Source organism: Quercus lobata, chromosome 8 (assembly GCF_001633185.2).
Source record: "Quercus lobata isolate SW786 chromosome 8, ValleyOak3.0 Primary Assembly, whole genome shotgun sequence".
Classification (NCBI taxonomy): Eukaryota; Viridiplantae; Streptophyta; class Magnoliopsida; order Fagales; family Fagaceae; genus Quercus; species Quercus lobata.
In genome coordinates, this window is record NC_044911.1 from 59,692,417 (window position 1) to 59,719,853 (window position 27,437).

The 27,437-nt window shown below is 31.6% G+C and overlaps 3 protein-coding genes across 5 annotated transcripts; 2 read left to right on the forward strand and 1 right to left on the reverse strand.

The window, feature by feature from the left end:
* The first annotated feature begins 397 nt into the window (after positions 1 to 397).
* LOC115954979 (DNA replication complex GINS protein PSF2) lies at positions 398 to 6,391 on the forward strand. Of its 3 annotated transcripts, none has more exons than XR_004083990.1 (9): positions 398 to 668; positions 788 to 862; positions 964 to 1,078; positions 3,368 to 3,467; positions 3,544 to 3,574; positions 3,655 to 3,747; positions 4,659 to 4,811; positions 5,027 to 5,097; positions 5,960 to 6,391. XR_004083990.1 is itself a non-coding variant. In XM_031072991.1 (8 exons), the coding sequence occupies exons 1-8, from the start codon at positions 621 to 623 to the stop codon at positions 5,042 to 5,044; spliced, it is 633 nt and encodes a 210-aa protein (XP_030928851.1). In that variant the 5' UTR covers positions 398 to 620; the 3' UTR covers positions 5,045 to 5,253. The 3 variants fall into 3 exon arrangements, 1 of the variants encoding a protein (XP_030928851.1); XR_004083991.1 differs by lacking the exon at positions 5,960 to 6,391 and adding an exon at positions 5,603 to 5,933; XM_031072991.1 differs by lacking the exon at positions 5,960 to 6,391 and having other exon boundaries at positions 5,027 to 5,253.
* Positions 6,392 to 13,872: 7,481 nt separating this feature from the next.
* LOC115955870 lies at positions 13,873 to 17,649 on the forward strand. The gene is made up of 3 exons (XM_031074249.1): positions 13,873 to 14,612; positions 15,897 to 16,113; positions 16,497 to 17,649. The coding sequence occupies exons 1-3, from the start codon at positions 14,370 to 14,372 to the stop codon at positions 16,985 to 16,987; spliced, it is 951 nt and encodes a 316-aa protein (XP_030930109.1). The 5' UTR covers positions 13,873 to 14,369; the 3' UTR covers positions 16,988 to 17,649.
* A 5,988-nt stretch (positions 17,650 to 23,637) lies between these two features.
* Positions 23,638 to 27,143, reverse strand: LOC115954609 (pre-rRNA-processing protein TSR2 homolog). Its single transcript, XM_031072518.1, has 4 exons — positions 26,895 to 27,143; positions 25,956 to 26,044; positions 25,226 to 25,339; positions 23,638 to 24,197 (listed from the first exon to the last, which is right to left on the reverse strand). Exons 1-4 carry the CDS (start codon positions 27,088 to 27,090, stop codon positions 23,964 to 23,966), a joined length of 633 nt encoding a protein of 210 aa, XP_030928378.1. The 5' UTR covers positions 27,091 to 27,143; the 3' UTR covers positions 23,638 to 23,963.
* Positions 27,144 to 27,437: the final 294 nt, after the last annotated feature.

Sequence of the window (27,437 nt, forward strand, 5' to 3'; positions counted from 1 at the left end):
TATTTTGACATCTTTTTTCATTTCTCATAAAAGTGACATCAAAACTTTTATAAAATAGATTGTTAATCATTACCTAAGGGTACCCGTTAGTATAATCCATAAATAAATTATAATTTGAACTTATGTAACTTAATTAATTAAACAAACATATTTTAATTTACAAACTTATACGAACTTAAATTCATTGATAATGTCATTCTCAAAAAAAAAAAAAAAATTCATTGATGATGTGGTTTTAAAGTCATATATAATTAATCAATCAAATAAAATTTTAAAATCCGAATTTTGAATTTTCTAACTTAAATTAAAAAAAAAAAAAATTCCGAATCCTAATATGCTCATATTTTCCCCGCGAACGGGGGAAAAAAAAGAAAGAAGACAAATTAAAATTTCCCGCCACAAGGGAGAATAGGGTTCACGGTACAGTGGGTCACAATTTCACAAATCCACCATATCCAAATCCATCCCCATCTCCCCTGCGATCAGTTTCCACTACTCACCAGTCACCAGTTCCACCACTCATTTTCAAATTCACAATCCCTCTCTATACTCTCAAACCTCATCACATAAATTTTCTCTTAGCACAAACCCTAAATCCATCTGAACCCACAGCCACAGCAATGGCCGGCCAATCTGACCCTCAACTCTCACTTTTTTCTGCCGAAGAGGTATCTCTCTCTCTCTCTCTCTCTCTCTCTCTCTGTGTGCTTTAACTTTCTTCACATAATTTGAATTACCTTTACAGCACAGTTGTTTTGGGATCTGATTGGGAAAATTAATTGTTCAGGTTGAGTTCATTGCGGAGGACGAAATGGTCGAGATCGTCCCCAATCTCCGAATGGATGCACTCAATTTTGTCTGCGTAATTTTATTTCCAACTTTACCCTTCCCTTTCTATTCGTACGAAATCAATTGCATACAATCTGTTAATATATGTGTGTATGGTTTTGATACAATTGACAGGGGGATTTTGGTCCTTTCTTCCCACAACTAGCTACTCAGGTCCCACTTTGGCTTGCGGTGGCGTTGAAGAAGAGAGGGAAGTGCACTATTCGACCGCCTCAGTGGATGACAGTAGGTAAGGTTTCCCTATTTCCGTGTGTGAATGCGCGCACATGTTTGTTTGATTGATGTGTATAAAACTAAGTAATTGTTGCATGTGAATTTTGGATTGTCTATGATTTGTGTTTTAGATGTTAAGTGAAATCATTTAGGAGTGCATCTCTTGCTAAGAGCTATTGGAGTTTAGCTAGACAAGTTACAAAAAAAAAATACTTAAAATAAGGACCAAAATACACTATAAGTCGCTAAACTTCAACCCATGATTGATGTTAGTCGCTTGAAGTTTCAATTGATTGCCTTTATGTTGGGAAATTGCCTCGAATTCCAATTGTGACTTGAAAAGTTAATTAGGTTTCTTAATTGAAGAAGGAAAAATTAATTTGGGTTTCTTTGTTGTGAATGGAAATACTATTTCTTGGTGCGGAAGGAAAGTCTATTCCTTGTTAAGGAGGTAATGTATTCTTAGTCCAAGAGGGAATATCAAAAGAGTCTTATAAATAGACAATGCTACGAAGAATTTGATGGCTTTGGTCCAAGGGTTCTTCCTATAGGGAGAGGGAAAATAGAGTGTGAAACCAAGAGAGAGAAAAGAGATTTTCGCTTGGGAGAAAAGAGATTTTCGCTTGGGAGAAAAGATAACCAAGGAGGAGAGAGCAAGGTATTGCTGCCTTTGAAAGAGATAATTAGTCTATGTGTGAGAGCAAAGAAAAATAAGAGAAATTTTTCTTTAGCTGTGAGACATACACAAGAGTTATTGTAATTGATATAATAATAGTGAAATTATTCGGAATTTGTCCCGTGGTTTTTTCCTTTCAAGAGAAAGGGTTTTCCTCGTAAATATTTGTGTTCTTGTGTGTGATTGCTATTTTGGATTGCTAATATTTGTGATAATATTATTTGGGACCCAACACTTTAGCCCCTAACAAATTTCAAGTGATCGATTTTAGTTCCTAAAAAAGTTAAAGCCTTTTGGTCCCTAACAGGGTGATGATGTGTAAGTTTTTAGTCTGGCCACGTTATGTATGAAAGTGATCGCTTTAAATTAGTGACTAAAATCACTTATGGGCTAAAATTTAAAGACAAATAGTATATTCAAGCCAAAAAAGAGAAGAAATATATTGTGAGATGTTGGTTCCTTTGACAATGCTATGACCTCAATTAACTTGGACTGGAGTGTGCCTTTAAAAGATGTGGCATTGGGATTCTATAGATACAAGTGAAGTTATTATTCTTCTAAATGGTGGAATGGCTTGCAATGTTCTAACTCATATCAATGATCAAGGGGTTTTATGTTTTGAATTTTGTAAAATTATCTTAGACCAAGAGGTTCTTAATCATGGAATATATCAAAAGAAAGAGATCTTATCTGTCATGATTTTTAGTTGTTTCATAGGAGATGGTGAGGATAGTTACTTTTGGGGTCAATAAATTGGCCAGGGAGGAGTGGAAGTATGAATGTCTGCTGATCCTCAGCAAGAAGGAAATATTTGTAGGATATGTTTGTCTGTACCATAAATAGAAAAATGAAAGTTTGATTCTAATTGGATATGTTCTGCAATCTGCATTCTATTTTGAATTTTGATTCAAGAATCATGGTTCAGTTTTGGGGATGGTAGTGTGGGTTGACAAGGTTTTTAAACTTAAACCACTCTTTATTTTATTTTTATTTATATATATATATATTAATGGTAAGATTATTGGTTTCTAATATATTTTTGGAATAGAATTTTGGGATCTACTGTTATTCTAGTATATATTTTAATGTATTGAATATTTTTTCTACATACATGCATGTGAATGTAGAGAAAATTCAATGAGAACAAAAAGAATCATAAAATGTTGATAAGAGGTTTTTATATAGGGCAGAAACTTCACAAACCACTAGCTGTTCAGTGTTCTTCCTCATTTTTATCCTCATATCAATCTTTTCAGCCAATCTAGAGATCCATGTGGTATTAATGTACTGCCTTCTTCCAATAAACTGAAAGTATGAATTTAAATTCTATGATTAAGCACGGCCTTCTGTTTTGAGTGTTTATCGTCTGCTTTTGTTCAGTGCTTTATATTATCTAAACGCAAAGGTAGAGCCAAACTTTTACAGCTGTTCCTGCAAAAGTGCTAATTTGATATCCCTGTCGTTCATCTATTTTTGGAATTCCAATTCATTTAGTCAAACGTTTTATACTTTATGTCATGGAATGCGGTTGTTATTCAGGCTGTTTAACTTGTACGATTGTAAGTAGAAAATTATTGATCTTTGTAACACTGAGAAACATTTCTTACCATTTCATGCTTTGTGGACTAGAAAAGCTGACGCAGGTTTTGGAAGCAGAGCGAGATTCTCAACGAGTGTTTGAGCAACTACCATTCCATTATGTGGAGATCTCAAGACTTCTTTTTGACCAGTAAGTTTTGTAAATATTACATTCTGTATTTATAACTTAACAATACTGATGTCAACCGTAACTTTGTGGATGATAGTGCACGTGATGACATCCCCGATGTATATATGGTGAGTTTAAGATTCTCATAACCTTGTTTAAATATGCATGGGAGTTTTTGCAAGGAATTTGATATAGATCTTTTATATAGGTGAGGTCTCTTATTGAGGACATCAGGGATGTAAGGTTTCATAAAGTTGAGACTAATTTAGAGTCACTTAATGAGCGTGCCTTTGCTTTGAAGGTATACATTTTTATCTCCCTTTGTGAATCTATGGATGCTGCATATTATAAAGTGGAATTAAAAGCCTTGTGGATTTTGAGAGATATCTCTCTATCTTAGATACTCAAAAATGAGAGAAATTTATAGAAAAAAAAAGGGAAAGAGTTTGAACAGGTTCCTTTACAAAGTGGAATCTGGTATACATTGGAGAGGATGGTGTTCCTTCTATTTGCTTTGCATTGTTGCCATCTTAAGTTCATAAACATTAAGAATTTATGATTTCAACCATCTAAAAGTTGAGTTGTTCAACTTTGATATTGCAATGAAACCTATATGCAAGTGAGCCACACAACAATATTTATGTGGTTTGGCTATGTTCACCTGCTGTGTGGGGGGATCCACTAGTTGATAATCAGGGTTAAAGTTCACTCACTATAATTTTCTCAATACAGGATTAGATGATATAATTACATATAATAAGTGATGGTCATAGGAATGGGGGCAATTCCACTTTCCAACTTAAAATATATGGGTTTAGTTGCATAGTCCCCCCCCCCCCCCCCCCCCCCAAAAACCCCCAAAAAAGACTAATATGAGCAATTGATCTCATAGCAAAGACCCTTTCTCAAGCAGCTCTCTTTTTTAACAACTATAAGACTGAATAAAATACCTAACTGTTCATAAGGGTACAACATTAAATCAAATGTAAGGCATTTTTCACGACACTGTGTCATATGGTTAAAGCTAATACTTGAAGGGAACTTGATTTAAAACCTCTTTGTTGGGGCCTGTAAAATGTTTGTGCTCGAAGATATTTGTACATAGCTTATAGCATGGATGGGAGGGGGAGAGAGAGAGAGGTGATAATATATCTCTGATGGCATTTCTTCGTCGAGTATTATGCTCCTAATCCTTTTAACCTCAAATTGCAGATTAACAATCTATCTGCTATGGAAGTGAACATAGTTCGCCCGTTTGTTGGGAGAGCCCTACAAGCATTTTATAAGCATGATAGTCCAGACTTGATACCAGATCAAGATAGAGTATCTGATAGACGACCACAAGTAGCTAACAATGCAACAAGAGTATGTTCTTTCTTATCTTGGATTTTTATTCCTTGTTTCTTTTATTGCTTATGAGAAGAACAGTAGGTTTTCTGCCTTTGTCCCTGATTTTACCTCTTGGTTGATGTAATTAGCATATCTAATTGTGGCAAAGTGGTTTGCAAGTCTATCACGGTAGAATATTATATACAATGGACAAAGGGTTTCATGATTTAACTAACACTTTTGTTTTCCAGCGGCATCTGCGGCGATAATGTCATCTTTCTAATCACCATCCATCTCAATTGGAAAGCGAGCTAGTTTGGAGGTACATCTGTTCTCTTTGTATGAACTTTCCAACAGAATCTTTGACGGTGCTTTGGTATTTGTTATTGTGAAGTAGTTGTCATCTTTGTGTTAAACCCTTTATATTTGATTGTTTACTTATTTTCTTAATTTGTAATGAAAATTCTGATTCACTTCTCATGGTCCTGCAATCATTTTTTTAGTTAATCCAATTAATTGTTCTTAAACATTAATTTTTAATTCAACATTGGTGGGCCGAACTACAGATGTCAACCTACATATTAGCAATTAAACACAAGGATGTTCAAATGTTTAGTGGCAATGAAAGTAGTAATATTCAGTATTCCGGGTGCAATGCTCCCTTCTATCACTTAATAATGGGTTCTGTTAATTAAATTTATGATGAAACCCACCATTCATGTGAGAGGAGGGAGTGTTGTTCTTGGAGTATTGAATAATTTTTCCAATGAAAATAATGATTGATTAAGGGAAAAAAAACATTAATTAAAAGTTATGTATGTCACCAGTTGATGACAAGATAAAGGTCACCTTGGATGACTTGGAAAGGTGCAGTGAAGACCAATGCACACAAAGTAGGGAATGATCAAATTTAGTTGAAGGCTTCACAAGGGAAAATCAGCATTATGATTGAGATGGCAACTGGAACTTTTATTTTTGTCCAAATGGTAGAACATTTGATATTTATTCGAAAAATCAGTTATAACATTGATCCTCATCTATGGTCATAACCAATTTGGAGGATCTTCAATCCACACAAAAAAGTTTTTACAGCTTGATTGCTAAGGCTGTTTTGGGATATGGTTTTAAAGGATTCAGCCAATGGGCTTACAGTTAATGCTCTTTCCCCTCTGCCCTTGTCACAGGTTTGTTGTGGGTTCAGTTCTGCCTCCCACCCTACAACATACACTCTCTGCCCCAAAAAAAGAAGACAGGAATTAAAGGATTCAACTTAAATTAGTTGGGATGCAGTAATATGTTGTTTGTCCTAGGTTGTTTTATTACCCTATCACTTGTACTAGAGTCTAACATGTTTAGTGTTCAGATTGTTGGTTAGTTTAGTTTGTTGTCTGATCAATGTAGTTGGGGTTTCTGTGACTCTTTTCAGTGCATTATACGTGATTCACTGTGACTGTCAATTAGTTTGATTTGTGTTTGCTTCATGATTCTCAAATCATCATGAGTTAAATTTGGGTCTTTTACATCATTCCGGCTACAGTCAGCTCTGAATCTAATTTTGGTTGTCTGTAACATTATCTTTGGAGAGAAATGTGAATTTTGAAAAATGTTCTTTTAAAGCTTAATTTAAGATGAACTTTTAAGATTCATGTGGTTAAGAAATGTTTGAAAAGATTTTTTGAAAGTGCTAGGCAGTTTTTCCGTGCTCAGTTCTCAATTTGGAAATATGTTTGGAATTCATGGGTGTTGCGTGCTTATCATTCAAACATCTCGTGATTGTCTTATACGCTACAGGTTTATGCATGAAAATTCTTTAATAGACTTTATTATTTTCCAGTCTTTCCCTATAAACTTTCAATTACTTTTTACATTATTATTATTATTATTATTATTTTTAATATAAAAGTGAAGTTTTCAGTAATTTTAATTGCTTCTTGTTTAGTTCTTTTTACATTATTTTGAGGAAAATATTAACCAACGTCTTAAGGACATTGATTTAAGAATTATTTATAGATACATTTTATTGGAAGAGTGATAAAATAATAAATATTATTGACAATTTTTTATATTTTTATAAAAATGTTCTCAAAACTTTTTTATTATGATTTATTATTAACAATTAGTCTAAGAACATCTATTAATATAACCCTAATTTTAAGTCATGGTGCCATCATATGCTCATTACTGGTATCATGATGTGTTGCGTGCTGACCTATATAGGTATAGGACAACTGCAGTCCTATGCAAGAAATAGCTCCTTTTATTTATTTATTTATTTTTATACTTACCTCAAAAGTATTGTATTTATGAAACTACTTATAGTAAAGACTAAAGAGGAAACTAATCCCGCGCCCCAGTGGCTGTACTTCTCATCTGAATTGTTGATCCAGTGGCTGTACTTCATCAACATTAGGAAAGGACAGTTGCGAGCTGATCCAGCTATTAAACCAAACCGGACACACCAAAAAGTAGTTTAAAGCATCTTCTGTCTCTTCTTCTTATGTCTATTTTCCTTTCATCAAAGTATGCCAGATGTCTATATTGAGCACCAGAAATCATGTTAGAATCCTTTGTGATTTTAGGGAAAGGTAGTTATATTTTGGATATTCCTTAAGAAGCCAGAGAGAAAGAACCGGATCTTGTTTCATACTTCCATGTTCCCTTCTATGTCCCCACCTTAAAATTATGAGTAGTTGTGTGTCACATGTAGGTGGGTCCTCTAGACTTGTAATCATTTTAATTTCAATGTAAGACTCGTAAGTCATAAAGAAGAGAAAAGGATTGGTATTATCCACAACTCCTTGAGAGAGCAAGTGGAGGAATTATGTTAGATTGAACATGTCCCATCCTACTCCTACCCCAAATAATAAATATGCACACACTTGACTTTGGGGGTGTTGACAAACCACAAAATCAGCCCAGTTAGAACTGGTTTTAGTTGCATTTTCTTTTGGTAATTTTTTTGGGTTTAAGAAATTGGTTCAATATGAAATTAGATGTATACCCATATAAAAATCCAGCTTTAGTTTTGGTTCTTTAAATATATTCCTCTAAAATCAAAATTTTAATTTTTGCATTTTCACATTCATATCCCCACCACAAACTAGTATTAAATTTGATAGTTTTATAAAATAAAATCAGTTCAATTTTGAATTGGTTTTATTGTTGGCTCAACTTATTTAATAACTGAATCAATAATATGGTTTGCCAAAACCTCTTTTATGTTTCCATGCTTCCGACCAGAACTCTTAATACACTGATGAGGTTTCATGACAACTAAGTCTCTTTTGAGTCAATTTGGTTATTTTAGGCAGCTAATAATGTCAATTAGTAATATTTAACTTATTTTTAGATGAATGAGGACTCGTATTATTCGTGTAAGAATTATTTTTATATTTTTAATATTTGTTAGGTGCATTTAAAATTCTTGTGCTGTTCTTTATGCAATTATTAGATTCCCCCTTGAAGGTTTAATTTTCTTGCAATCATCAGATTCCCTTTTGAGAGAATGATCTTGCTTCTTCCAAATTTATTTAGTACTGGATATTAAACTTCAAATCTTCAATCCTCAGTGTTGACACGATAGCCATTTTCGTGTGAAATGGATGAACTGGACTAATATATAATTTTTCTTCATAGGATCCTTGGTTGGGCATGTTATTCATTGAATAAGCTTGCAATCAATGTACGTTCTAATGTTTTGTAAGGTTGTTTCTGACGTGTTTAGAGTTATTGGCCTAGCATTTTCCTTCTCCAGTATGAATGGGTCCCATTTCAACTTTCAGGGACCAACTCCCTGGCATAGGGCCAAACAATTGAGTAGAAAGTGTTTTGGAGTATTGATTTTTGGAAATGATCTAGCAATTTGTGTTTCTTATAGCTAAATGATTGTTGGAGTTTAGTGTGAATGGCTTTATGCATCAACCATGATTTTTGTTCTATGGTTGGGTATCAACCACAAAACAAAAATAATAAGAAGGCACCCAAAGGGATTAGAATGTGTTCTTTGAAAGTTATTTTTATTTTTTAAGGGTGATAATAAAACCTAATTTTTGTTATATTTAACGAGAACGCATATAGAGTATAAGTAAAAGGGTAATGCTAACGAGTGACCTTAGGGCACTTGTTAGTAATCCATTTAAAGAAAGTTTTTATGGGAAATGAAAAGAAAGTAATTAATATTTTGACAGTTTTTTTCATTTTCCATAAAAGTTGTATTAAAACTTTCTTAAAATAGATTATTAATGAGTGCCCTAAGGGCACTCGTTAGCATTATCCTAAGTAAAAAACAATTTTTGAAAAATCAAAGCACAAATTATGTTTCATTGACTAAGAATATATATTTCTAATTCTTAACTACAATCATCACTTTTTTCAATCTCAACTCTCAAGTCATTTCATCTTTCATCTTATTACAAGCACCTTAGATCTTGTCTAGTTTCAAAAAGAACTTGTACTCCAAACCATTCCCACCTCAACCCATGATGAACCATGGCCCCCCTCACCCCTACCTTGCGATCCAAGTTGACCCACAAGTACAATCCCTCCAATCCTTGTTCTTACCCTTATCCAGCAATCAATGAAAAAAAAAAGAAAAAGGTTTTTGATTTATTATTATTTTCGTGTTCTCACATTCTTTGAAAACAGGACTGAACATTAAAAAAAAAAAAAAAAAGACATAATCCGTTTTCGTTTTGGAGTAATTATTTTCTAAAAACATTTCTTTAGAAACTAATGGAAAACATAAATTTTCTTTTACTGGAGAATAAATTTTATTTTATTTTATTTTTTTAAATTTAAAACCGGAAGACATTTCCAGCCATTAAGCAGGGCTATAATTTGTTTCCAGTCATAATTGAACCACTTTAAGCCTGCCTAGGTATGTTCATCCTTTGCAAAAGAGACAATTAGAGTACAAAATTTAGCTGTCATGAGCTCATCTTGTAACTTAATCGATTACAAGGTATACATTATAAACAACAAATCAGTTTTCCTTATAAAAACTAAACATAACGTCAAAGGCATTTCGAATGGACGGTGTTGCTTGGGGGCCAAATTTTCTCTTTACCCAAAATCCAAAAGAAGGCATCAAAATTCAAAAGTAACTCTTGGCCTATAATGAAATAAGTTCAACTTAAAAAATTAACACCAAACCCCACTCCTAAAACAGTAGATATTGTCTGCTCTAGCCTCTAGGCTATTGGTTGGTGTTGTAAATGTAAATTGTAATGCAAAGCCAAAACTTTGCGCGTGGGCCTAAAACTCCTTTAACGTTAATCATAGGATTCTTCTTGGTCCTAATTGGCCGACCATCAAGAAATTTAATAATATGAGCTGGTTCGGTCACTTCTTTAGGGGCGATGATTAATTGCTGGAGTGGCAAATGGCAATTTGGCAATTGTCTTTTTCTGCTTAGTTTTTTTTTTTTCTTCCTTAGACAATGCAAAAAATTTCGCAATTTTTATCACAACTTGTTATATAATTTGTAATGCAACAAGTTATAAATGATAGAGATATAAACCCGTTATTTTACTTTTACTATTTATAATCCATAATATAACGAGTTGTAGTAAAAGTTATCGGATTATTTTACTTTTATTATTTATAACTTGTAATATAACGTGTTGTAGTAAAAGTTATCACTAGTTAGGTCATTTTCCTACTTTAAAGTAGAGAAAGATATAGTTGTTGTTTTTTTTTTTTTTTTTTGAAAAGATAAAGAAAGATATCGTTTTCCTACTTTAAAGTAGAGAAAGATAAATTCTCGTTTTCTTACTTTAAAGTAGAGAATAATGAATACCACTATTTAGCGGATTAGCCCCACAGGAACCCCGCGTGACTCGTCTTATCTGCACTGATCACCATCAATTCGTGAAACACAAACGCGTCTAGCAAATACTAGCATCTTCTTTTTTTCAAGTCATTTTCACTCGTGTCATTGTCCCACCATAAGTTTGTGCAACCAAACATTATCATACAAATTTAATTGATTGCTCCACTTTTTGATATAAATTTATTTTATCAGAGATTCTGAACCGTTCAATTATTGTGTTTAAATATACAGGTAAAATCATTTATATATCATGACTTTTGCGTGTAACTTGCCAAGGAAGAAGTGATAAAGACTTTTTGTTAAGTGGCCACGGCGGATTTGGAGACTTGGTGGACTTAGCATATCCTTACATTTTAAAATTAATTTTTTTTTATGGGAATAAAATTAATTTTTTAAAGTAGTGTTATGTCAACAATATTTTCATGACAAATTTTATATGATAAGTTGTTATTAGTTTTAATTTAAAAATTAATTTTTTACTCACTAATAACAGTATGTAACAACTTACCAATTAAAATTTATTATGAATGTATTGTAAAAATATTGTGAACATATCATTATTCATTTTTTAATTATATAATATAATTAATAGTTACAAATATTTTAGAATCATTTTTTTTTTCAACATTTTAGAATCATTAATTAACTAGTTAAAATCTTTAAAATTTAATTAAAGACTTTGATATGATTTTTATTTTTTAATAATGGACTGTCTTTTTTTTGGTAAAACTTGGAGTACTATGAATTTTATATTAATTAATACTTTCATAAGAATTCCAAATGATGAGTTGTAAGGTTTATATTTTATGTTGACCTTGACGTGCTTTAAGTACATTAAAAAGGTATCCAGCAAAAAAAGAAAAAAGAAAAAAAGATTACATTAAAAAGGTGTTTGGTGAACTACTTAACTAAGTTATGAATTATGAACTGTTCTTCCGTAACTAGTTTATGTTTACCTACTTCTCCAAAAAAAAAAAAGTAAAAAAAAAAATTATGTTTATCTAAATTCATTTTTGTAAATTGAAAACAATTAACATGATGAGCACAGCGATGATTATTATTATTAGTTAAACTTTTTTCTAAAGTCTTTTTTTATAGATTAAAAAGTCTTATTATTATTTAATTGAAAAATTGTAAAAACACGTAAAATAGCACAATTTGTGTCATAATTGTCATTGTAGCAAATTGTAAGTAGTGGAGAAAAAAATGATGAATTTATGTGAAAGTAACAAATAACCAATCATAATTTAATAGGTACAATAATTGTAGCAATTTTTTTTTAGAGAGTTTTAACCTATTATGGGGATTGAACTACAGATTTCTTATTCAATCATTAAAATTTTTACCAGTTAAACTAACGAAAACTCACAACATTGTAGCAATTTACGTGATTATGAAGCTACTCTACTTAACTAGGTTTATTTATCATGGCTAATGCCAAACATCCACTATATACGTTGCAAAATAATTTGAAGAACCAAGGAGGAAACCAGATCCAGGTCACCGGTCAATGTTGAGCGGTCCCTGTGGCTTACGTCATCTTCCATTTAAGCCTATTGACCGTTATATATACAGTACTCCTCTCTTTTGTTTCTTTCAAGTTGTGATAACTTGGTCCCCAAGAAAATGATATGTTGCCTTTATGGAATTCACATAATGGCCATGATATTTAAGATATTGACCCCAAATTTATATCCTTAAAAACCACTTAATCTCACTCACCAACCATTCACCAAATTTGGTAATATGATTAATTAAGTTGTTGGTTGGTGAAAGATTAAAATAGAGCTTGAGTTTGTTCTTTTCAATGTTGTAACTTGTAAATTTCTATTTATAGGATTGATCTAACCGCATAATAACCTTAATCAAAAAATCATTTCTTGATTGCTTACTTGATGTCTATTTTAAAAGAAAAGAAATAAAACAAACTAGGTTCATTATTTATTTGGTATTTGGTTCCTAAATAATTAACGTTATTTCAATGGTTTTTTCAAAAAGATATTTACTTTTTAATTGTCAAAGAATGTACAATTTAGTTACAAGTATCTTAAATTCTCCAATCAAATTCGATTATATGTTTTTATTGATCAATAAATCATATAGTTATGCAAACACATTTTAAATTTAATTTTGAAATTTAAGGTAACTTTACCTAATTTTTTTTTAATAAATAAATTAAATGAAAATTTTTATTATATATCTCAATAGATGACCTTTAGGTCAAATAATATATCTTGGTATTTTTGATAAAGACATACAAGCTCAAATCTTCCTTGCTCTACATGAAATAATAAAAAAAAAAAAATGATGGAATGTTATCCTATTATTATAGCAATTATGGGGAAAATAATAAAAGATGCCTAATTGTGTGCAGTATGCATTTTGAGAATCATGTAAAGTAGTACGCAGTATGCATTTTGAGAATCATTTAAAGTACTAGTATGCAATATGCATTGATTTTACATTATCATAAAACAATAAGTTTTTGTATAATAATTCAAAAAGTGACACCTTAGACCCGAACATTTAAATTCTCAAAAAAAGGAAAATTGAACGGTTTCAAATCTATGCAATTTCTTCTTTAATGATCTTTTATTTTTTTAAGATTAGAAACTTTATTGAGCCAACAATAATTAAAATTTTTGCCGGCAATATTGACAATGTCTCTAGTAAATGATCAAAATCAAACTCTTCTATATCAACTATTACTCAGGCTATTAGTTCTCACCTTTAATGTAGCCATGATTAAAAAGGTTTACATCTTTCTCAGCCAAATAAATTCCTTTAAATAATTTGCCTCCTCCTACTCCTACTCATCTCTCAACAAGTTTGCTTTACAGTTTTGGCAATAATAAACAAATCTGATAACTATCCAAAAAGCAATTTAAAACAGAGTGGATCCTAAGTGGCAGGTTATTACAGGTTTTTTATTTAAATTCACCACTAAAATTATTTTCTTGCTTACCAGTAACGGCAAATAACAACTTGATATTTAAGATTTGTTATAAAAATGTTATGAAAATATCGTGGTCGGAGTATTTCTTAAATGGTAAAATCACATTTTGATTGAGGAACTTAGAAACGAATATTCCCTATTTCCCGTCCAAGTTCAAAATTCTCTCTCACCCCCATTATCCACTTCCACGAGAATTTCGATAGAAACTTGGTGCCTAAGCCAGAAATAAAGGGCAATAACGTCATTTCACAACAAGTTTGTCACTTTATATTGAATTCCTTTTCCCGTTGTTTTCCCTTCCAATTCCGATTCCAATTCCAAAAGCTCCTCTCTCTCTCTCTCTCTCTCTCTCTCTTTATATCCTTTTGGATTATATCATTTTCGGAGCAAAATCGCAAAAGGCCAATTTTTCCTCTTACATTTCTCTCTTTCTCTCGCTTCAAACCAAAAAGGACCGAAAACGTTTTCAAATTTCGCAAAGCAGAATCGCATAAATTGTTTGTAATTGTAATTGTAATATTTATTATTATTATCAGTTGTTTTTGTAAAACAAAAAAAAAAAAAAAACCAAAATTCACACGAATACGTAAAATTCAATTTGGTTTTGAATTTACGTTTTTTTCCCCTGAGCTTCGTAAGAGTTCTAGGGTTTGGAGAGAGAAAATGAGTTTGTAGTGAATATAATTTCATCGTTGAGGATGGTTGACTCGTGTCGCGAGGAAGAAGAATCGTCGTCGTTATTTTCTTCGCCGTGGTGATCGGGGCGGTGAGAACAAAAACGACGTGGTTTTTTGGGGAGGTGGAGATCATGGATTGCAAAGTGTGCGTGTCGACAGGGGATTGGTGGCTGATGAAAGGTGTTGGAGGTGGAGGTGGAGGTGGAGGTCAGATCGTCGGAGGAGGGTTGAGCCTGAGCCAAGAGAGCGAGCACGATTTGGCTCTGATGGTTAGCGATTTCTTGGAGAATGGAAGCGGTGGAACCGAGTCTTGGTGTAGCAGTGACAGCGATTCCAATCTCTCCGATCTTTCTCTCCTCGCCGATAAAATTCCGGTAACTCTCTCTCAATAGAATTGTCTATATGAGGAACTTTCCTCATTAGTTTCACTTTTTATTAACATAATTGGGTTATATTGAACATTGTTTGTTGTTTTTTGGTAATTTTATTCGAGGCTGAAGGGTATGAATGTAATGAAATAGTGAATAATGATTGCTTAATTGAGAAATGAAAAAACAAGTAATTGAATTTTGGTTTTTTTAGCTATCATTATTTTGTTATCAACATTTAGGGACCCAGAATTTCATCATGTTTGGTTCTTAGAAAGTATAGGGGAAATTAGACCAAGAGAGTCGTAGCTCAATTGGCAACTTGTGGCATTTTTAGCGGGACGTTCATGATTCAAATCTTTTCTCCTCCGTTATAACCGTTGAAGTTTCCGTTTATGAGCATACCGCGTGAATAGATAAGCTTACCAAGCTCACCAGAGGGCTTATAGCACACGAATTTTTGGTTTTACCAACGTGTAGTTTGTATAGGTTTGGAACTGTAGTATAAAGTGTTTGAAGTCACAAATGTGTATAGCAACTATAAGGAGAGTATGTACTATGTAGGTGAGATAATTCCTATTGTTGCTCATTTTGGTTGTTGTATTCATGTAAAAGTAAACAGTTGGTTGTTCAATTAATATTGAGGTAGGACAAAAATTACTAAATTAGTATGTTTGCCTTCAATTAGGCATATTTTAATGATTTACCTGCTTTATATGTTTGTTCTGCTATTTTTACTACAATTTAGGAATGGTACCTGTAATAATTAAGTGTCAAAGAGTACTTGTCTGGGAGACGAAAGTATGTTACTGAACAAATGATTGATTTTTTATTTTTTAATTTTTTTATACAAACACTGTTAAAATTGCTATAATTTCACTTTGCATAAAATATATTTATGCTTGATTAAGTTTTTTGTTTTGTTAGATCTGAGTCTTGGGAGTCCTTTTAATTAGAGTTTATTTATTATTTATTTATTTTATTTTTATCTTAATTTTGAGTTTCTTGTTCATTGCAACATATTGATGGTTCATACACAAGTCCAATTCAATCTTTGGGTCTTTTTGATAACTTTTTAATTAAGGACCGGGGTGTAATCGTGTTTTTTCTTTCATTCTTTTCCCACTTAAATCTGTGATTTGTTGCTGTTAATTGCTCACCACTATTGTGTATAGAGCACATAATTCAACCTATTTGTGTTGTTTTTGTTTTAAACAAAATAATTTAACAACTGTTAATCAGTATGAAAATGCTAGTTTTTTTGCTGATTTGTTGTTATTCCAACCACAGTTTTGTAAGATCTCAGTGTCTCAGTATGAGAGCGACTTGATGTCAGTTGTTAATTCTCTTATACTGTCTATGAATGAGACGGATCTTCACTATGTCAAGTCAGGTGCTTGCAATGCCAGCTGCATAAGGTTTTCTCTGGTAAAGCTTCTGAGATGCTCTGGATATGATGCTGCTGTATGTGCAACCAAATGGCAGGGTAGCGGAAAGGTCCCTGGTGGTATGCTATTGAACTCTTGAACTGCAAATCTTATATATAACTTGGCAAAAACAATATTTTTTATTAATAAAAAATAATAATAAATTTACATAATCTTAATTTATAGTGCAAATTATCAGGATTTTACTTTCTGGAGTGTTGTAACCATATTTCTGGTGCATCTGTTGCCTTATTGCATGAAAATTGGAGTGGGAAACCATCCTTTGCTGAAAAAATTCTGTTATGCAATTAATATTTGATTATAAAATTTGTTTTTCTGTAATTTCTGATTGTTTACAATTTATTATGACTACTAAATGAAAGGGAGATGTATGGAATGCTGATGAAATATTAGATTTGACCATCACTGACATTTGTTTTTGTACAAATCAATTGTTATGCAGGGGATCATGAATATATTGATGTGATCAACCACAACAGCACTGGAACCACCGAGCGTTTGATCATTGATATTGATTTCCGGAGTCACTTTGAAATAGCTAGAGCTGTTGATTCATATGACAGAATATTGAATTCACTTCCAGTCGCATATGCGGGTTCCTTCACCAGGCTGAAACAATTTCTTCAGATAATGGTTGAGGCAGCTAAATCTTCTCTCAAGCAGAATTCAATGCCACTTCCTCCATGGAGGTCACTTGCATATCTGCAGGCTAAGTGGCAATCACCCTACCAAAGACACTTTAATCCAGATGAACCGAACATTAGCAAAACTAATTCTGTTGACCATAACCAGTGCAGTGGACATTTGAAGAGGCTGCAGTCTTTGCTTCAATCTGAAATGGAAGCAGAGCGATTATTAAAGCCCATAAACAGTGACAATAACTGGAGGCTGAAGCCTGAGAGGCGGAGGCGCTCTTTTTACCGGACTACTTAAGATGTACAGAGTTTTTGGCCTTTGAGAAAAGAGTTACTTTCAAAAAGAGAGTGTATTGCGGCTTTCTATTTATAATTTTTTTGTCCCTAATACTAAATAAGTGAGAAACCTGAAGAAAGGGCAGGTTTCATATAGCCTCCACAGTGATGGTAATAAGCCATGTCATGGTGGAGAAATTTCTATTAATATTATTCCCGGAGTCATACATACCAGTTTTGTTCATTGCCAACAGCCATTGGACAATGGTTTTGGGTTTTTGGATCTGCTGCTGGTTCTCTCTAGCATTAGCGACAGCCAAAAATGTAGAATGAGTTGGTATCTTGCTCGACCACAGTGCATCATCCTACAGAGAGTCACAGATTGTATTTGTTTTTGTCTTTTCAATAGTTTCTATCATGTATTCCTTGCCTTTTGTTTTTGTGGGCCTAGGAAATTTTGTTACTATATCTTTTTTCCTTTTAATTTCTTTTCCTCGTTTAATATTGAGTGGTATTTCTTTTCCTGTGGTCAAATGGTTGCTTGAACCACAATTTTTTTATAGGGTAAAACTTAAATAATGTAGTTGCTTCTGATGGCTGAGTATTACAATTTACAACTGCTTACTGTAATATCTTTTTTTGCTGAATACTGCTTACTGTAATTTATTTGGTTACTACTTGTTACTCGCATTTCTTTATCGGTGGTCTTTCCTCTTGATTAGTGTTTGTGTTAGTATTATGGGCTCAAAATTGATAGTCCCTTTGGATTTGTGTGTTGGTTTGAAGGTTTTTTGTCCACTTACTTCATTGCTATTCCCTTTTTTTTATTTATTTATTTTTTTATTTTTTATTTTTTTTAAAATCTGAACTAATTAACTAATCCTAACATGTGCAACTCTTGTAATCTCATATTCTCATCCAACTGAGTTTGAAGGAGCCACCTCAAGGTTGAATCACATGCATGGGAGTGAGAGAAGGCTGCCATAGAAGTTTGGGGAGCACTGGATCAAGGACTGTTGATCAGCACTCCAAATTTCATTTTTTTAGTTGGATTGAGTTCTATAACATGATCTAAATGACTAATGGTTTTATCTTACTGGTTCTAACACGTTTGGGATTCTTTGATTAATGGTCCAATTGGATTGACCAATGAAATGCATTACTCTTATTTTTAATCTCCCTTTTACCAATAGAGGTTCTTTTGGCTACTTTTTCATCAAGGTTTGGCTCCTTTCAACCACAGAGGTCTTCATCAAGGTGACCCGTTGTGTCCCTTTCTATTCACCATTGCTTCTGTGGTAATCTTTTATTTGCATTTTGAAGAACAGAAAGTGGTTCTACAAGGCATCAAAGTGAGTAGGGCCAGGGCAAGGATCACCATATCTTTATATATAAAAGCGGCTACGCCGCTACAGTAATTTGTTACTGTGCATTCAGTGTTAAAACACTGTTCATCTACAGTGTGAGTCCCTCTATTTTGTCTGTTTGTGGAGTGTCAAATGATAAGTTTTGGCGGAATATAAAATCACTCTAGCTACGTTTGGGCTGAATATAAAATCACTGTAGCTACAGTGATTTTGGTTTCGTGAGCCACTGCACTGTAGCTACAGTGCTTAAAGTTTTTTTTTTTCATCCTCCAGTAATCGGTTTGTGTTTTATTTTGTTTTATATATTTATGTAAACATTGTAAACTGACATATATATATATATATATTGTTATATTGACACAATAAATTTCACAATATTTTCACAATTATTGACTTGTCAATTTCTTAGGAGTCGAAATAAAATAATAAAATATAAGAGTGTAACCAATCACAATTAAAAATAAATGTTTTGAGAAAATGTTGTCACTGTAGCTACAGTGATTCTGGTTTCATGAGCCACTGCACTGTAGCTACAGTGCCTAAAGTTTTATTTTTTTTATTTTTTTTCAGTAATCTGTTTGTGTTATTTTTTTTCTTTTAAATATTTATGTAAGCTGGTATATATATTGTTATACTGACACAATAAATTTCATAATATTTTCACAATTATTAACTTGTCAATTTCTTACCAGTCGAAATAAAATAATAAAATATGAGTGTGACCAACCACAATTAAAAATAAATGTTTTGAGAAAATGTTACAACACTTATTGTTATCACAATATTTTCACAATTTGTTGAGATCTCAGTTTCTTATAGATCAAATAAAAAAATGCCAAGTCCACAACATTTTAACATTAATTTCTATAATGCCTAAAGTTTTTTTTTTAGTGAGGTGCACCTTTTCTTTTCTTTTCTTTTTTTTTCTTTTTTTCTCTTCAAGTATGCTAGTTGGTTTGAGCTTTGTTTTTGTTTTTGTTTTTTGTTTTTTTTTTGTTTTGTTTTGTTTTTTTTTTTAAGATCTTTATATGTTTACTTTGTACTTACAATGCAAGTTTACATTGTAAATACACAAAAGTGGTTAATATTATACACATTTGCACAAAAAATGGTAAATATTGTGACACATGTGTCAATTCCTTATAGGTTAAAATAAAATAATAAAATATCATACCGAGATTTAGTACAACTAAAAATGTCGTGACATTTTGTTGTTATATATTCACAATTATTGAGGTGTAAGTTATAGGTCAAAATAAGATAATAAAATATAAGACTGGGATCTGTCACAGTTGAAAATAGAGGTATTGTGAAAACGTTGTAATATTTTGTTGTATTCATAGACTTTTTTTTTGGTTGGTTTAGTCAAATTTAGTAATCTATATATAAAAAGAGTAAACGGGAAAAGCTATCATAGTTTCGTTATAGTAGTTTTGACTTGTTCAATTTTCACTGTTTTGTGAATGCGTAATGTTGCAATAGATTTGCTATATTATTTTTGGTTTGTCCAATTCACACTATTTTACATTATAATAAAATATTAACACAATAAATTGGCACAATATTTTCACAATTTTTGAGATGTTGATTCCTTATAATTCGAAATAAAATAATAAAATATCATACTAGAACTAACCACAGCTAAAAATAAAGGTAATGTAAAAAAAGATGTGTACATTCACAATAGTTTTTACAATACTTTCATAACAAATTATAGGTAGTAATTTGTTTTTGGTTCTAATTTAAACTTACTAGTGAAATTACTTTCTTGTCCACCAATAACAACCTGTACAACCTACTACTTATGATTTGTTATGAAAATATCGTGGATATAGTTTTTTTTTTTTTTTTGGTGAATAGGTTAAAACATCTTGTTGTCGTCACAATATTTTCAAAGATGTTGAGCTGTCAATTTTTTACAAGTCAAAATAAAATATAACAAAATTATAAAGGTATTATGAAAATGTTATGCCATTCTGTTGTGTTTTTAGAAATTTTTTGTGGGTTTAGTCAGATTTGTTGAGCCAAAATTCACTATTTCACATACAATTTTCTTGGGTTGACTTTTTGTATTTTTTTTTTTTTGCACACCATTTTAAGTAAAACTACATAGTTTTACACACAAAAACAAAAACAAAAACTTAGGAAAAAAACACTTTTCGTCCTTTATGTTTGGGGTAGTTTACAAATCCTCCTTCTTAAACTTTAAAATCAAGCAATTTTTCCTTTAATATTTTGGAAAAGAGCAAATATGTCATGTTATTATTCTCTCAGTTAAACCCTAATGAAAGCTTATGATTCTTAAAATATTTTATTGTGTAATGTCTAAAATACTCCCACTAAATTTTAATACCTCAAAAATTTTCTTCTAGTATTTTGAGTTTTAGATGGTAATAATTCTTGGAAAGTTAGAATGATGATATAAGGTTTTTTATTTGTTATCTAATGAACATTGATTTTCTAGGTTTAAATTTTTAAAACTTAAAATTTATCTAATGGAAAATTCAATAACACATGCCTTTTGTCATCTTTTTTCATTTTTATTTTTTATCTTCTTAGCAAAACTCAGTTGTTTATTGTTAGAAGATGATGATATTCGTTATAATTCTTAGAAGTTTTTAGTGAGTGGATATATTGACTATAACAAATAAGTACTAAAAAATTATTATAGTGAAATAGATATTTATATGTTAAATAGGTTTCCTAACTTTGTGGTGGATCAAAATTCTTATATGGATGAGATTAACTTTTTATGACATAATTATCAAAATTCTTATAATTACTTTCTCTTTTGATTAATGTAAAGCTCTATGTATTTTAAAAATCAAATTATTTATATCGTTATTTTGTGATAATCTAGAATTGATCTTAATCACTAATTTTTTTTTTTCATGGCTAGCACGTGCACGTGCTGCCCTAACTAGTATATATAAAAGTGTGAATGCGCTAAAACATTGTAGTTATAGTGCTTTGGTTTCGTGAGCCACTTTTTTTTTCCCAAGTTTTGAACAGTAACCACAGTGCCAAGTGGCATTGTAGCTACAATAGCTACAGTTTTTTTTTTTCTTCAGTAATCAGTTTACATTTTTTTTTCCTTTTAAATATTTATATAAGCCGTATATATATTGTTATACTGACACAAAAAATTTCATAATGTTTTCAAAATTATTGACGTGCGCGAATGCGCTCACTGTAGCTATAGTAGCTACAGTTTTTTTTTTCTTCAGTAATCGGTTTGCATTTTTTTTCCTTTTAAATATTTATGTAAGCGGTATATATATTGTTATACTAACACAACAAATTTCACAATATTTTCAAAATTATTAACGTGCGTGAATGCGCTCACTGTAGCTCCAATGCTTTGTTTTGTGAGCCACTTTTTTTTTCCAAGTTTTGATCAATGGCACTGTAGTTACAATAGCTACAGTTTTTTTTTTTTTTTTTAAAATTTTTTTTTATATAAGCTGGTATATATATTGTTATACTGACACAACAAATCTCATAATATTTTCACAATTATTGACGTGTCAATTTCTTACAAGTTGAAATAAAATAATAAAATAAATATTTCGAGAAAATGTTACAACACTTATTGTTATCACAATATTTTCACAATTGTTGAGATCTCAGTTTCTTATAGATCAAATAAAAAAATGCTAAGTCCACAACATTTTAACATTAATTTCTACTGTGCCTAAAGTTTTTTTTTTTTTTTTTTTTTTTTTTTTTCTTTTTTTCCAGTTATAGGTTTGTTTATTTTTTTTTTTCTTTTAATATTTATGTAAGCTGTCATATCTATTAACTATATAAAAAGAGCCCAAGGCTCATGAATAGTGTTTTTTTGGTTTATTCAATTAGTGAGGTGCACTTTCTCTTTTTTTTTCCCCTTCAAGTATGCCGGTTGGTTTGAGCTTTGCTTTTTATATATATATATATATATATATATATATTTTAAGATCTTTATATGTTTACTTTGTACTTGCAATGTAAGTTTACATTGTAAATACACAAAAGTGGTTAATATTATACACATTTGCACAAAAAATGGTAAATATTGTACAAATTTTGTAAATGTGTACAAAATTTGCCAATTTTTTTGTGTCTACAATATAAATTTACATTGTAATTAAGTATAATGTATACATAGAGATATTATGAAAATGTTGTGACGCATGTGTCAATTCCTTATGGGTCAAAATAAAATAATAAAATATTGTACCGAGATCTAGCACAACTAAAAATGTCGTGACATTTTATTGTTATTACAATATATTCACAACTATTGAGGTGTAAGTTATAAGTCAAAATAAAATAATAAAATATTAGACTGGGATCTGTCACGGTCTTATACGAATGAGAATAGTTTTTTATGACATAATTATCAAAATTCTTAAAATTAATGTCTTTTTTGATTAATGTAAATCTCTATGTATTTTAAAAATCATATGATTTATATCTTTATTTTGTAAAACAAATAAAATCTAAAATTGATCCTAATCACTAGTTTTTTTATAAACGGTTTTGCTAATAATCATTTCATATTCAGTAAGGCTTCTGTCAAAGATGTGGAATGAAATTATTTTCTGACTAGACACATGCATTTGGTCAAGCCGAACAAAATCAAGGCAAAATCATTTGTCCATTTCAGTAACATCATCTGCCTTATCCAACCTTCTCAGGCTGCCTTGATGAAATTAACATAATGCCCAATGCTATTTGGGTTGTTGACCCAATTGCGTGCTAAGATAACTGGATTCTTAACAACCAGTTACTAAACGTTCACCAAGTTTGGTATCAGATTATTTAATTGGTTGGGAGATTAATGCTGAAAGCTTGGGTTTGTCCTCGGTGTAGTAAATTCCATTTCTAGGATTTTTCAAAGATCTTCTAACTGCTTACTTGATACCTTGTCAGTATTTCTTTTTAGGATGCTTACTTGATGCTCTCTATTATATATATATATATATAGACAATAGAAAAAGACAGCCACTTGGCTCTTGTTTGAAATCGTGTTTGAAAGTTATAATTTATTTGAGTAGTTTTTTAATGAGATTTATGGGCCATTTGAATTGAGGGGAAAATAGGAGACGTAAAGTATAATTGATTCAAAATCATTCTATTTTCAGCTCAAAAAACCTCTAACCTGCCCTAATCCCAACCTGTCCAGCACGGATTTTCCTTGCCTGTTTGCCATCCCTACTTGAACTCACATCTATTGATTACACTGACTCATCTGAATGCATAGAAAACCCATCTCTTGGAGAGATGAATTCAACGCTTGAACGTCCTCCTAAGAGATTACATAGCTATCAAAAACTGCTCTATTAATAATGTAACCCAATTCCATCGTTAAATACTGAATCAATACATAAGACCATGATAATTTGATATCTACCCTTTTAAATACTTTAAAGAGTTCGCAGAAAATGTGCACGCACAGATACTGCATATATACCCAAATAAAAACCTCATCCTAGCATATCCTCAAACCAAAGAAAACTTGATTTTCAATCAAGCAAAATAACGCTTGTGGAGCACCACTCATAATTTGGCAAACCAAAATTTTAAGGAGAACCAAAAAAGAAAACAGAGAAGATATATTGAAAGGGCACTGTGGTACACTGTTTCAACCTAATTCTTTTTACCCCTACTCCGTCTGCGTGAAACTTGGACCCATCCATCTTCTGTTTCTTCTGCCACCTTTGGCCTAGGGTCATCGACTATCATGTTTACATGATTCAAATTTGATTGGGACTCTGGTGCATCCACCATCATATTTGATGAATTCTCATTCTTATTGGCAACATCTCTGCTTACATTGTCATCATCATTGTCGTCGTCGTCATCATCATCATCACTCACAGCCTGGCAGTAGGGAAGAAAGAGGAGATATTATATTATTAAAGTCTAAAAATTTTCATTTCAGCCTCACAATTCTTGTATACTGAATCATTTGATTCATGGCCTCAAGGCACTCGGTGAGCAAAAGAGATTATGTTTCCACCATACATGATTATACATCCAAATGAAAGAATCCTAATATCCCATCTAAAAAAATTTCGATAATACATACATAAAAAGTAGGAAGGCAATCACTGCAAAATTTGCAACATAATGGTAGTACTAGTAGTAGCGTAAGTAGACACATTTTATATATATATATATAACAAAACATTATTAATGATCAAAAGTATCCCAAGTACACAAGGAGCATACAAAAGGAACAACACAATCAAGTTCTCAAGTTACAATGAAGAAAGATCCCTATACAATAAATTTTTTCCTGATTCATTTTTCTTACATAGAAAAGCTTAAGTTTTCTATCAACTCTCTTTGATATTTGACTAGAAACACAGTACTAATATAAAGGGGACCACATAGGTTTACAGAAATTCCTAAGTGAAAATTGCTGGTCTCACAATATTTCTTACTAGGTTAGCAAACATTGTAAGGCAGGGCCAGTCGAAAATTCTTAAGTAGAGCTTACAGCAGAGAAAACACACAAACTTGCCAATCCAAATTCCACTTCAGCAAATGGAAATTGGTTGTTACATTCTCATCTAAGCAACTCACACAATCCACAAGACTTGAACTCCTGAATTGACCTACCACCCCATTTTTAAGAGAAGGTGAGGGGGGGGGGGGGTGCCTTTTAACCCAAAGACCAGGCATAGTTTGGTTATACGTGATACAAGAAACTACCTACATCATGTCAACTGATGCACCTCTTGTTGAAACATTTATATTCTGTTAAAAATTTCCAACTACCTCACAAGGGCAACACCAAAAAACACCCTAGAATCTAGGAAAAACAAAAGAATGACACCTTATAAGACATTATTCTGATTAAGAAGCATAAAGGATTTAGTCCAAGATTTCTACACAAAAATCACCTGTCTGACATGATGAACAGCAGCTTTATTTTGATTGGCTTCCCTTAGGCTTTCAATAGCCTGAAACTTCCCTTCCAAACATTCTTCATGCATAACCATCAGTTTATAGGCTACCTGTGTAGTTAGACAAAGTGCGGAAAAACCAACACTCGAGAGTAAATATTAACCTCATAGTAAAAGACTAACCAGAGAACATAAGCATTCAAATGAGAGACATTAAAATTACAGAAATCCTGACCAATTGAGTAAAACTTAAAGAGCATGAACTATGGCATTCTTATCTAGTTTTTAAAGATACAAACAGGCGTAAATAAAAAATAAAGGAATCCACTATGGCTAGGGGAGGAAGATATGCAATTAAAGAACTATGGTGATCTCCTAATATTAAAAAAAAGTCGTACTTAGTGCACAAATCTCCCACTTTTGTAGGGCATGGGAAAGGTAGTTGATAGACAGCCTTACCGTCAATTTTTTTTTTTTTGGAGAGGCTGATCTCCTAATATCAAGGCCACCCAAAAAAAAAAAAAAAAAAAAAAAAAAAAGAGGAAAAGAATGAGCTTTATAAAAAAATGTAGTTTCTTTACCACTTTATAGATACTGTAATAGGATTGATATATGTAGTCAAATTACAAAACATGATATAATTATTGGAAGTACTAACAAAACCCCATTATCAAATAAAATTATGGACTCTGCCAAGTCAAGGTTGAATAATTTAGAGAATGTGTACCTCCTCAATGCTGCCATCATCAACCTCGGTATTGAGGGTCAACAAACCTTCCTCAAGTATAGCTTCTAAATCATCCATATAAAGAGGCTCTAAAAAAAACATTATAATAAAAATTTATCAGTGAAATAATTGAAAAAAAAAACAGTTCAATTGTGAAATTCAAAACATTGGGGACCAAGGTTCCTCACCTAAATCTTAAAAAAATTAAACATCAATTTTTTTTTTTTTTTTGAGGAACAGACTAACTGTTAAACACACACATACACACTTAATTACACTCTCTCACCAAGCTCAAACACATTACTTGGACCATCAACTACATTCACAAAAATGAATTATAAAATTACTTGGACTATAAAGCCCATCAAATACTAAACCCCCATCAATCTCAGATTTCTTGAGGAAGTTCTTATCATAGAATACTTATCAATTCCTGCTTTGCTTGGCAAAATGAAGTACTCAACTGAACGAAATAATACTAACAGTAACAAAAATAAGTAAACAAAAAAAGAAAAAAAAAAGAACAATTCAAACAGAGAATCAAATTAAATCAAAACCATTTTTCATTACAAAACTTGCTACATTAGTTAGGTTAAAACAAACCCATTTAGTTAATAAAACAAAATTAAACCACTAATCCCAGGTAAAAAATAAACCATAAAAAAAGAAAGGAAAAAAAAAACCAATTTTGTGAATTCCAACCAAATATCCAGATAAATCAAAAAATTAAAACTAAACAATTATATAATTTCGTCAATAAAACTCCAATCATATCATACTCTAATCACAAATTAGCTAATTCCAACCACAAAAAGCCAATCAATAACCAAGAAATGATTCTATTGCACAATTTTCATTTTCAAATTCTAATTCATAAAACCGATCAGGTTTAATCTAATTCAAAATTTGTATAAAGAAGGTAACGATGGATTTTAGTACCTTTGGACTGAGTGAACCAGTAGACGATATCGGAGCCGATTTGATCGGCTTTGAGACGCGAGTCACGGCCTCCCCACTCGTTCTCGACGGCCATTTGGAGCGCCGACCACCGAGAGAAAACTAGACCTATCCCTTCTTTGAATATCGGCAGGCTCTCCGCCGATAAAGCTTTGGAAGGAACACCATTCACATCCATTGTCACTCTCTCTATGAAAAAACCCTAAACCTGAGCTCACAAAATGTCTTTTATTCAGCGTAAAGACTAAACGGCGCGTATAGATATTATTATTTTAGTTTTGTTGTTTTAAAAATTCTTGGAACATTTTTATTTTTATTTTTTTATAAATGATTATATTTCAATTTATAAATAATACTATCATAACTTAATTTTTATAAATAACACTTGCTTTCTCTCTTTTTTTTTTTAATAAATAACACTTGCTATCCTTTTTGATTGTGTATATTAATGGACTAATAATATATTTATTTGATTTTAATTCCTCAAATTAATATATTAGTTAATAAACAACTAATATATTTAAA